General features: G+C 40.0%; 1 protein-coding gene across 4 annotated transcripts in view; it reads right to left on the bottom strand.

Annotated features, from left to right (window-relative positions):
* The window catches only part of pip5k1ca (phosphatidylinositol-4-phosphate 5-kinase, type I, gamma a), a 52,708-nt gene that overhangs the window by 18,006 nt on the left and 22,522 nt on the right, over nt 1–12,180 (bottom strand). For all 4 annotated transcript variants that reach the window (XM_085263750.1, XM_085263753.1, XM_085263752.1 and 1 more), the window contains exons 3-8: nt 11,748–11,834; nt 11,230–11,360; nt 11,014–11,131; nt 6,359–6,511; nt 1,429–1,728; nt 564–772 (exon numbers count right to left, since the gene is read on the bottom strand). In XM_085263750.1, the coding sequence (XP_085119876.1) occupies nt 564–772; nt 1,429–1,728; nt 6,359–6,511; nt 11,014–11,131; nt 11,230–11,360; nt 11,748–11,834 (998 nt within the window). The remainder of the gene's footprint in view (nt 1–563; nt 773–1,428; nt 1,729–6,358; nt 6,512–11,013; nt 11,132–11,229; nt 11,361–11,747; nt 11,835–12,180) is intronic.

Here is a 12,180-nt window from a genome sequence, read left to right as displayed (position 1 = left end):
CTACTTAAATCTAAGACTATAGAGTATTAGGGAACTTTAATGAATACTCCGATTTGTTAAGGCTAACTGCATCTTAGCAAGTCAGCAGGGTTTTAGTCTCTGCTGAACCTTTAATCTACACTGAACTCAACATTCGGACTTCTGACACAAAACCGCTGATTGCTTTACGGGCAAGATCTGAAGTTTGCATTTTCTTCAATTTCTTTTGAATTTCTCTGAAGTTGTGTATATTAAGCTCTAAGAGGCAGCACCAAAAAATGCAATTATCTTTTCAGGCTGAAAGCAGTTGAAATTGAAGCACTGAAATGGTTTACATTTAATTTGAAGGAACTAAAGTGTCGCATCAAGTGTGAGCATTAAAAGGGAACAAAGAGCTGAAGAGAGAGAAGAAGCGTAACTACTGAAAGCAGAATAACTTTAGGAGGGAGAGTAAGAGATAAAGGTAGATGAATAAGTTCTAACATTGTTATTTATCTTTCAGGTTGTTAGCTCGTATAAATGCGGGAAGTCGGAGACATGCACTCCCAAAAGCCTCTGCTGTTCTCCTCTCTGGCCAAACTCACGTGTCGTCTGTGTCAATAGACCCTCCGCAGGCAGCTCCCCCCTGGATGGACTCCATGGCTGTGGAGTACAGAGCCTTCTGCTGGGCCACGGGCCTTTTCTCATCGCTGTCACCCTGGGAGCCTTCCATCTGCCTCTCCCTCTCCGCTTGGTCGATGTTGTGGACCCCAAGCAGCAGGCTGTAGTCCATGATCTTAAAGCTTTCCAGCACCTGAGCACAGGACAGGCAAAGATAGTTGTCAGTGTGCAGTACCTATGAGACACGCAGCTTCTAAATCCTGACTGAAAGCTTTTATTTTTTATTATTTTAACATGTCCCCAAGAGGGATATAAAACCAATAACCGTGGAGATGTTAATGCTATACACAAGACAGAGTGGTGCACGGGCATGCCCACACTGATAAACAATGTATTTGACTGCCAGTGAGTGCACACACACTGCTTTCCGAGTAAAGTAAATGGAAACAGCAGACAGTGATTTACAAGAGAAAAAGCCAGCCAGCTACAAGACCAGACACCTCGTTAAACCTTGTACTCGTAACACAGCTCTAATTTATAGAAAGGGGTCCTGGGAATGCCAAACATCATAACCTCAAGAAAAGTTTTTCTTCCATTCCAGCTCCCCTGTCTACTCTCATCCATCCTCTTTTATCGATCAGGGCACCATGAGTATCATGGGCTTCCCCACCCTTCTTTTTATATGCTTCTTCATCTACCATTACTTTTTATGAGCCATTTAACGGATCCTGCATCACAACAAGCAAACCAACTTCACCATCTCCTCCCCTCCTGTCTGTCTCAACAGAAAACACAAGTAAAAAAGCTAAAACCAGTATTTGCATTTAGCTGTATATTCATATTTCTCACCAGGCAGTCTCTCTGCAGGGTCTTGGTCAGGGCATTGCAAGTGTCCTGGTCCATCATCAGGCCATCCTGCAAGTCTTGCATGAAGTCCAGGTCTTTAAAGGTGGGCCTGGCCTTCTCCCTCTCCTTCTTGGACGCTCGCCTCTTGTAGGTGGAGCCCTTCAGGTCGTACTTGAGGTGCATGCGCACCACGCGGGGGAGGACATTGTTCATAACAACCACACGGATGTTCTTGCCACCTGACTGGACACAGTAGAGGCCGAAAAACTTGGGCAGCAAAGTGCGAGGGTTCTGATTCAAGTTCTGGAGATGAGAAGAAAAGAGGGAGAACATGAGAAATGAACACCATAAGGAGACGCCTTGAGGGATTGAGCCGAAATACAATATGTGTGAGGTACAGTAAGCTCACATGTAACAAAAATATATATATCTTTTAGAAGTTGTATGACTTCAGGCAGTGTTTCTGACACTGGAACAGAAATTGTTGCTTTTGATTAATGATATCCATTTCAGTTTAAATAAAAGCTTCAAAACAGCACAAAAAGGAACGCCACTGAACACAAAGAGGCATTTTTCTCCTCATGGGAACGTGACGGAACGAAACATACACGAGGAAGAGGATAGCTGATACATGTTACGCAAACAGTTGACTGACAAACAACACATGATTCTCAGTGTACACACACTTTGGCTACGGTTACATATTCACCACCTGATCGCACCAGGATCCATTACACAACAGAGAGAGCCAACAGAAATGAAGGTTTTTCTCACAGTGCCATGTCATGTATATCAAAGTGGTTACTGGACTCTGTAGCCACAGGAGAAGAAAATCATACTTAAAAAGCACGACTCGGGATAGAGTCGTATCAAAGCGGAATTTAAGCTTTTAAATTTACTGTAAGAACAAAAACCTTTGATGCTCCACCAGAGCACACAGTCAGAATGAAAGTATGACTGACAGGTTTTTGATCATTCTCAGTGCGATGATGTGAATTTTTATGTTGTGATTTTGTTTACATGTTTTACTTGAATTACTTATTAAAAATAAAGCAAATAATTAATGGTTACAGTTCTACAAAAGACTCTAAAAACTAATATTCAGTTTGGGATTCATGCCTCAACAGCAGTTATAAGATGAGCTGCAATCATGAAATTTTGTGGGTTTGTAGGTAAAAATTTAAATATGTAATAGGGCTGTGCGATATGACCAAAATCTCATATCCCGATATAAGAATTATATAAATCACAAAAATTTAACATTTTCTGTAAATTCTGTGAATCTCGGGCCGCTCGACTTGCGGGAAGTGTTTCCAGCTGCGCGTCATGTAGCTGGAGTCGAATGCATGTTTTAACCGATGCATGAAACTATACGTTTTTAGACATGAGTTACAAAGAAAGCGGCGGCCTTTACGAGTATTTATTACACGGCGTGCTGCGGGGAAAAGCCTGTTCTACCGTTTGAGTCTAAGGTTTATTTTTTTAGCACCTGGCGGCTCTTTTTTTACTTCTCATCCGTAAATAATCTGCTCTTTCACGTGATTCAGTTTATTTTGAAAAGTCTCAACAGGATCTTGAGCTTTATTGTGAAAGGTTTATGTGGAACATAAACAAGCGGACACGCCATGCTGTTACCGTCGTTGTTGCTAACCACAACGCATAAAAACAGGCGCTAGTCCGTCCATAGTGTGGTTATATAAAATATAAGAGAAAGAGAGAACTTTAAGAAATTAATATAGCCACTACAGTGACCATCAAAACGATGAAAAAATATTGCCGTAAACAGTTTATTTTGCGACACCACGAAACAAAGGTTAGCGTAAAATGAAACGATAGACGTTTTTATATCGTCATCCGATATATATCGTTATATCGAACAGCCCTAATATGTAATACTTCATCCTAGTTCTGCTATAGGTTTCTTCCTTTTACAAGGTTGTTTTTCCTTCCCACCTTTGTCAAGCACTTGCTCATAGTGGGTCATCTGATTGCTGGGGTTTTCTCTGTATTATTTTAATGTCTTTACCTTACAATATAAACCGGCTTGAGTTTACTGTTGCTGTAAATAAAATTGAATTGAGCTGAATGTATTGCATCAAACTGACTTGACTCTCATCTCGAAGAACATATGTCATAGCAAGAGCTCTGTCTCTGGCTAGGACTTAAAGACCAAACAGGAGTTTTCAGCGTAAAGGTCGTCGGTGTGCACACCCAGGTTGTTTCTTGCTGCTTTTTTCTTTTTTTCAATATTTACAAGGTTATTCACTGTGAAATTTGTAATGTGCTGAGGCACCCGAGGGAGAATATTCAGCATAAACAACCTGAGTTGCGATGTATGCCAATAAATAACACACTGAAAAATCTGGAGCTGAAGCCACTCCAACTCAGTTCTGGTTTACTAATCAACCTGATTGCCAGATTTGGCTTCCTGCTATTCTTCCATTTCCCAGAAATGTAAGTCAAGTTGAAGAATCACTATTTTGATACACTGGAGGAGATCCAGTGGGAACTGCAGATGCTCACGTGCAAGTGATGAGAAGGGGACTTACACAGAGCGATCTAAAAATAACAGCTGTGGAAGGAGAGCAGCGATGCCTGAGGAGTCCGGCTACAAGGGGTAATCGGCTGAATTCATATCTGACTGGGGTTTTTTTTAATTTTTTGTGCAAAGTCACAGTCAAACTATTATCACTGAACAGAAATGAAAAGACACAAAGCACTTTAGATCATTTTTGGCTAAGCCAAATGCAATAACAAGATGAAGGCACACAAGGACATTTTTAAAAAGTTCTTTAGCAAGTACTTTCCTCTGTATCACAGGTTATGCCAAATATTTCAAGAATCAATGCAAACAAATTAGTTTGGCTGGTTCCTCAGTTATAAACCTGCTTTGACCTTGGGACTTGGGCCAGCTCAGTCCCATTAGAAAGATGAGAGAAGTGCGAGAAACAGAGGGCTGCTCCATATAGTGGTAACACACAGCAATCAGGGGTAAAAATGACTGCAAGAGGAGAGAGAAAGAGGAACAGACTCCAGAGAGATGAAGGATGACTAGAAAATGTGGCTGAAAAGACTAGGTACTTGGTGAATGACCTTCAGATGAGAAAAGCTTCTACAAAGAGCAGCAAAGAGAGAAAGAGCATCCTCAGCCCTCAGCCACACACAACCCTTCTGTCAGCGTTACGAGGGCAGAGCGGTGACGAGCCAACAACACGAACACGTGAGGCACGGGAGCAGAGGAGAGGGATGGAGAAGAAAAACGAGAGGAAGGATTTAAACACAAAGACAGAGCGAGAGGGGGAAATCAAGGAAAATAAATCACGCTGAGAGAGCCACAGCAGCAGGAGGCTCTCTTTGGAGAGTGACAAGACATTAAAACATGAAGGACAAGCCATATAATAGAAGTGTGAATAAACAGAGGGGAGAGAAGTGGCAGCACGAAGTCAGTTACATCACTGTGGTCTGCATGCTGCCCAGAGCCAGAGTCTTCAGCCCACAACCATGAGCCAGTCAGCTGTTGAAGACGTGGAGCTCCACCAATGACTGCTTGTACGCTGTCTGTTATGTGTTTGCCTAAAATACAGATAAGTCTACAATACTCAAACTACTTCTCAATGTCCAAACGTGCATTTTTTGTCCTGTGTCGTGTTTCTGAGAGTCTTTAAAACCTCCCTCCCCTTTCTCTTGCCTCGGGCTACAGCCCGAAACTCTCCGCTTTTATTAAACCACTCGCTTAAGACCAATTACACCTGTGAAAATGTTTCAGAGCACGACCAAAACGATGGAAAAGGTCACAGTAAATGCGCTGAGACTTCAACTTCCTTAAATGATTAAACAAATTCCTGCAGTGGACTTTGCCCGCAGCTGTCGGTGCATTAATAAACACAAGGGCGAGGGCTATGAACCTGTGAGGCTGGATTAGCAGCATGGACATACATGGAGCTGTTGCTGGTTGACTTCTTTCAGAAAGAGGCTGTGAAGTTTTGGAGGGGGTGGGAGTGGGCCACTGTTGGTGGAAGTCATGCTCTGTTAGGCTTAAGCACAGTACATCCGGCTACTGAAAAACACCAGCCAGTCTCTTATGAAATCCTATGGCCTGAGGTTTCAGTCACAGAAGATAAAAGCTGTTAAGTCTGCTTTATTTGAAGGTTTGTGCTTGGAGGAAACATTTCCAGGATCTTACATAAACCTGAGAGCTTAAAAAAAACGTAGGGATAGAAGTTAGTATTTAAATGAAATAATAATAAATAATAACCTATTATTTATTCACGATTTTCTTATTTTCTTCCATATATGCCTTATTACAGTTTTTCAACATAGCCAATATTTCAAATGATGAGGTCAGTGCATGTAGAAGTAATCCCTGTGTGCCAAAATGTCAGGTTTCAGACTGCTAATAGACAAATCGTTCTACTCTTGGCCTTTTATGATGTCATTAAGAACAGATATCCCTAAAATGGTCAGTTGAAGCTGTGAAAAAAGGGTAGCCAATCAGATAAAAGTTTCCTTAAATGCAGGCTGGCCTTAAAGAAAGAAAAACGGGAGCTAAATAGCTTGTTTCAGATAGAGGCTGCACTAAAGCCTGGCATAAGATAAAGGGTTACTTTTTGAACTACGACTCATGCAAAGCATCTCTATTAAAATATGGATTTGTTAAAAAGTGTGGTGTCTTCAAACAAACATGCATAAGTACACAAAGGGTTCCCTGCCTTTTATCCAGTGCTCATGAATCTGTGTGTCTTGACGACAAGAAATTAGTGTGCGTTACTTAACGTAAACCTGAAAAGAGTTGCCAAATCCCAGTGAGAAAATAAATAAAACATGGAAGAACAGCTGCTGTGGCAGTTCATTTGAACTTCTTTGGTGGGACACGCCCATTTGAGCACGTTACATATACATTTTAGGTACGCTGTCATGCACACAATCTGCTTACCATGTAGTATCCAGGCAGCAGCTTCTGTAAGAATTCAGCCTCCTTGTGCATCACAGTCTTGATGATGAACTCATCGTCCTTTGTAAGGTAGAAGACTGAGCCACTCGCTCCAGGATTGGACAGCTCGATCAGAGGCTCGTTGCACAGGGAGTACTGCAGGGTTACACACAGAAAAATGACCAATGTTATGAAAAAGTTAAACAAAACAACTATAAATAAAACTTAAAATAGATGAGAATATTGACCTAGTTTTACCTTACAATTGTTTACGTAGAGGATATAGTACTCAGTAAAAGTACACTGAATTAGCTGTTAGTAGTACTCTGTTTGCAAGACGCACAAATTGTACTACTCTGAAACTGAACGCAACTTCGTAGACAAGTTACAGAAAACATGTTTTTTTTAAAGTTGCAGTCTATTCGACAAAGTCATGGAACATGATCATTTCTTCAGTCAGTGTGAGTCACACTGACTCAGTAAATTGTTAACGGTGTTCAGATTTGACTGAGCCATGACTCAGAAGAGTTCGCCTAAGTACTTTAACTGCTTCCGTAAGCTCTGTATCACAGCCGCTGCTGCTGCCATAAAGGTGGAATTGGCTGAGTGGACCGACTCCTTTTCACCTCTCCCCGCATAGATCCCCCTTAACCCTTCCCATCTGGTTCTTTTAGATTACTGCAATCCATGCAAACGCTACCAGTGGAACACAAAAAAGCACAGAAAAATAATTACGGCACTTCATTATACATCTCCTCTGATACCTTCCTGTTAACAACATATTAATGAAGAATACCACGCTGACTAGAACTCTCTGGCTCTCTGGGGATCAAATCTATAAATGAGGAGTTGCCTGCACTGCTGATAATAAACATAAACACTGGAAATCAAACACAAACACCAGCATGCTGAGACACAGAGCCCAAATTTGAATATTAATGAAACACAAAAGGCCATAGGACATAGGACATATAAGGACATAGAATAAATATATATTTTACAGAATTACAATGGAAACAAACACAAAGCTGAAAGAACATGCTTTTAAAATTCCAATGTTGTAACCTTTTTTATACAAACACTCCCCATCCAACTTCCGCTAATTACTCACATTTGAACATTCTCCTGAATCAATTCCAACATTTTAAAACACACCTAAGCAGGACGGGAGGATAAGAATGTGAAGCTGACTAGGAATAGCAATAAGCAAACAGTTGGGAGGCTCATCTTCACACTAGGGCTGTTCGATATAATGATATATATCGGATAACGATATAAAAACGTCTATAGTTTCATTTTACACTATCTTTTGTTTTGTGGTGTCGTAAAATAAACTGTTTAGAGCAATATTTTTTCATGGTTTTGATGGTCACTGTAGTGGATATATTAATTTCCTAAAGTTCTCTCTTTGTCTTATTTTTAATATAACCACACTACAGATGGACAAGCCCTGTTTTTATGCATTGTCGTTAGCAACAACGACGGCAAAACCATGGCATGTCCGCTGGTTTAGTTTCCACATTAACCTTTCACAATAAAGTTCAAGATCCTGTTGAGACTTTTCAAAATAAACTGAATCACGTGAAAGAGTATGCAGAATGTTTACGGATGAGAAGCAAAAAAGAGCCGTCAGGTGCTAAAAAATAAACCTTAGACTCAAATGTTAGAACAGGCTTTTCCCCGCAGCACGCTGTGTAATAAATACTCACAAAGAAAACGGCGGCCTTTACAACTTATGTCTAAAAATGTATAGTTTCATCCATCGGTTAAAACACTCAACTCCAGCTACATGACGCGCAGCTGGAAATACTTCACCAAGTCGAGCTGCCCGAGATTCACAGAATTTACAGAAAATGCTACATTCTTGTGATTTATATCGTTATCGGGACGATATATGTCTTAATATCGGGATATGAGATTTTGGTCATATCGCACAGCCCTACACTAAGATGTCTAATTTATCAGACGAGAAAGTCTCTTTAGGGATGTGATAAAACAGCATCAAACCTTCAGCGAACAGAACTGCTGCAGAGACTATTTAAGCTTTCTTTGTCTTTTTGGGTGTGAGAAAATCTAACATCTCTTTATCACTATTTACTGACAAAACAGAAAGGCCCATAATTGGCAGGTCCACAGGAAATAACAAAAATCAGTAGCTGCCGCCACAAATGTGTCAACAACACATTATCTCTTCTGGCAGGCCCTAATGATTTGTCTATGAATAACTTGTTGGTGGTAACACATAACAGAGTGACTTGTTAGAAAGGCTGGATTAGATGGTGCCAGTGCTACAGCCCCACAACAGCAATGGCTGAAGCTGTCACTCGTAGCAACACTAACAAGCTTATTGTTGGTTACGAGACAGAGGAAATACGACCAAAGTGTTCTGGTAATGCAAAAAGCCGTTAACCCTCCAAATTACCTTTTAATGGCAGCAATTTTCTACTGTAACAAATTACTTTTTAACATCCACCACTAATGAACTCTAACAACATCAGCTACCTGTGAACAGAAATGGCTCATATACAGTATTTTTTTATAGTGAGACTACATTTCAGTTCATAAGTCACAGAATAATTATGTTCTAGATTAAAATTTGAGCTTTTAATTGACTCTTATCCGTCACTTAACTGCTTTTACAACAGCACCTGGCTTGTTCATAATGTTTTATTATGTATTCTTAATGATTTCTGTCATCATTTTGTCTTTTTTCTCTCTTTTTATGCATTCAGAAATGTTTCCATGCTGCTATTTTAGTATCTTGTAACTGGGGTTTAGAAAGATGCTATATAGAAATAGCATGTATCATCATCATCATTATTATAGCACTTTATGCCCATAAATTTTAGCCTTGCAGTTGAAGTGAAAGTTGTTGTTTTTTTAAACTTACAACCAAAAATCCACAGCAGACTGAACACTAAACATGAACATTAAGTCTTTCCTGTAGCACGTCTAACCAACAACCAGCGATCATGTAATGTAATCTTACTTTGGCCTTACTTTTGAAGCATTGTCTAAATTAATTTCAGTGGTCGTCAGTGCGTAAGTGTGCAAGTACAGAAATATCAGTGATATCTGATTTTAAAAATCATTGAAAGTTTTGTTGACTATGTCCCAAATTAAAGTGTTGACCCCTTAGGTTAGTGAGGTTTACAATGGTCCCTCGTTTATCGGGAGTTAAGTTATTTTAAGTCCTAAAAATAACCCGCGATAGGTGAAATCCGCAAAGGAGTCAACTTTATTTTTTAGTATTATTATAGATGCTGTAAGGCTGTAAAACCCCTCACTACACACTTTATACACTTTTCGCAGACAGGCATGAACATTTTCACACTTTTCTCTCTTGTTTAAAAACCCTCAAAGTTCAAACCTTTGTAGAAAATAAGTCCAGTATTATAGAATGAAACCAAAGGCACCCGCGGTTGCCTTTGATGGTGCAAAACGTCTAATCAACATTGTTGTATTTGTTGGGGAGAAAACTTACAAACATTTAGTGCAGCACTATGGAATCACACTGCTAGCAATCGAAGATTTATATTAATTTGAGAAGGTGAACGCATTCTGTACTGTACAGGAGACATGGCACAAGATTGATTGACAATAGTCTACCGCCAATCAGGATGCAGAACGTAATGCACAGTAAAATAAATAAATAAATAAAAGCATGAAAAATTGCACAAAAAAATTCAGCGAAATAGCGAGGCTGCGAGAGGTGAACCGTGTCATAGCGAGGGACCACTGTATACCACTTCCTCTGCTGCTGCTGCATTTTCTATAAATTTCAATTCAGGATTTGTTGAGCACCGTTCAATTAACACCATCTACCAGTTAAGACAATCAACTAGATTGTCCTATGTTATGTCCAAGTGCTTAAGGAAATGCTTAAAAAAAAGAATTAAAAGAGAATATGGACTCTAGATTCATATTATAATTTTGAGTTTATGCTGTGACCTAAAATCTGAATAATAAGTACAGCCAGTCAGTGGTGAAATGTCTCCAGATGACTTGCTGACTGAAAGAGAAAAGGGAGAAAAGCCGGCACAATGCTGTGTTTCCACGTGGTTGGAGTACCAATGCATTGAGGACAAGTGCACATGGAGCATGCAAAAACACTGACTAATCAGTGTATGTATATGCAGAGCGTTGAATCATGCAGCCTCCGGCTTCCCCAGACAGAGGAAGAGAGACAAGTTCCAGACCTGCCTTCTCTTTCTCCAGCCTTCTTCTCCTCTCCTCTCTGCCCTCTCAGATGCTGTCTCATGGCTTATTGTCCACATTCCTTTTCACTTAGCTCTCTACTAAGATCCCACTTTTTATCAAGAGTTTTTTTCTTCTAATTCTGTTGTTTACACCTCCACCCCAACAAGTTGCAGTGATGCCTTTTTCTGTGTCAAATCGGTTTGGCCACTATCGGCCGTTAAAAAGAAGTTTATTTATATCTAAAATTAGAAAAAAGGTGAAATGTCAAAAATCGTCCTTTCAGGACATTTGAAGGATATAAATGTTATTGATAAGGTGTGTGTAGATTCAAATCAAAGAGTGCTTTAACCAATAAAGGAAAGTCTGCTACCAACCTTGATTGGTCTGCTACCACTCAAGTGTTTTCAATGACCTTAAACGTAGTCTGGATCTAGAGACAAAGACGAGTGAACTCTTACCAGGTAGTCATCCGGCCTGATGCCAAACAGTTCTCTGAAGTAGCGGAAGGCCACAGGAGCGTACGTTTTAAAGCGGAAATCCGGGAAATGATGGGCTGGAGTAAGGTTGCTCCCTTCACTAAAAGTTTAGGATAACAACATCTGGTCAATAAATTAAAAAAATTCCACTTATTAGTGCACTAGAGGGCTTTAGTGGGTGTTTGGGTGTAACAAAACCTGGGGAAAAAGATGCTCTCCACCACGTAAAAGTCCTGCATTAACACATCTCTTTCAGGCTTGGAGCTCAGGTTACCCACTGTGTAACCGATGCCCAGCTGGATGGCACCTTTCAAGGCTGATGATGTGGTCTGCAAAAGAGGGAGTGGAGAAGGCAAAAATGAAATTCTTCATCTTCTTCTAAACCTCACAGGACAGTCTGAGATTGCTCTTTAGAAATGTTTCAGTAGAATCTAATGGTATCATCTATAAAGTGTACAAAGGCAATGAGTCTGCGTCATGTCATTTCATATTTCTGATTACCAGACAAACAGAAAATGCCTATATTTCTTAGATAAATTAACCTCTGATAATAAAACTGACTGAAAGAAAAATCTTTATTTTCCTCTGGCCTCTAAAACCTTTTTTGGGTGTAACAGGGCAGAAAAACTCATTTTATAACACCTAGAGACATAGCACTATTCTTCGATAGCATATCAAAGGTCACTCTTAGAAACAGAAACTGTATAGTATAGCACCTTCTTATAAGTAGTCTCCCCTGATGCGTCCACCCCTCTGTGTCCAATCTTCTTTCCTTGACCAGGCTGGCCTGAGGATGAGGCCATCTGATAAGAAGAAGAGAGAAGCAGACTATTATAATCCGGTCAGCAGTACTTGCACTTCTTTATGAATGGAGACCGTTGAATGGCAGCAATTTCAACGTCTGATGTTTGTCATTTTGAAGCGATATACAGACTGTAGCTCAGCTAATGTAATGGAGCTGATGTAATAATTTTAGGATCTTATCCACTGCAAATAATTCTAGAGCCACTGTACGTTATGGTCACTGAGCTTTTGGTTTAAACTGGTATTTAAGTAGATTTAAGTAATCTGCACACTCCTATTAAACAAATTGGCCAATACTTTAGGGCTTGCTAAAATGCGCTGTGTATAAAAGGGATTGATCAAATT

The sequence above is a fragment of the Mchenga conophoros genome, linkage group LG23 (genome assembly GCF_057382185.1).
Source record: "Mchenga conophoros isolate Kocher_MC1m ecotype Shallow Benthic linkage group LG23, M_conophoros_male_GT1.1, whole genome shotgun sequence".
Classification (NCBI taxonomy): domain Eukaryota; kingdom Metazoa; phylum Chordata; class Actinopteri; order Cichliformes; family Cichlidae; genus Mchenga; species Mchenga conophoros.
This window is presented reverse-complemented; position numbering and strand designations above follow the sequence as displayed.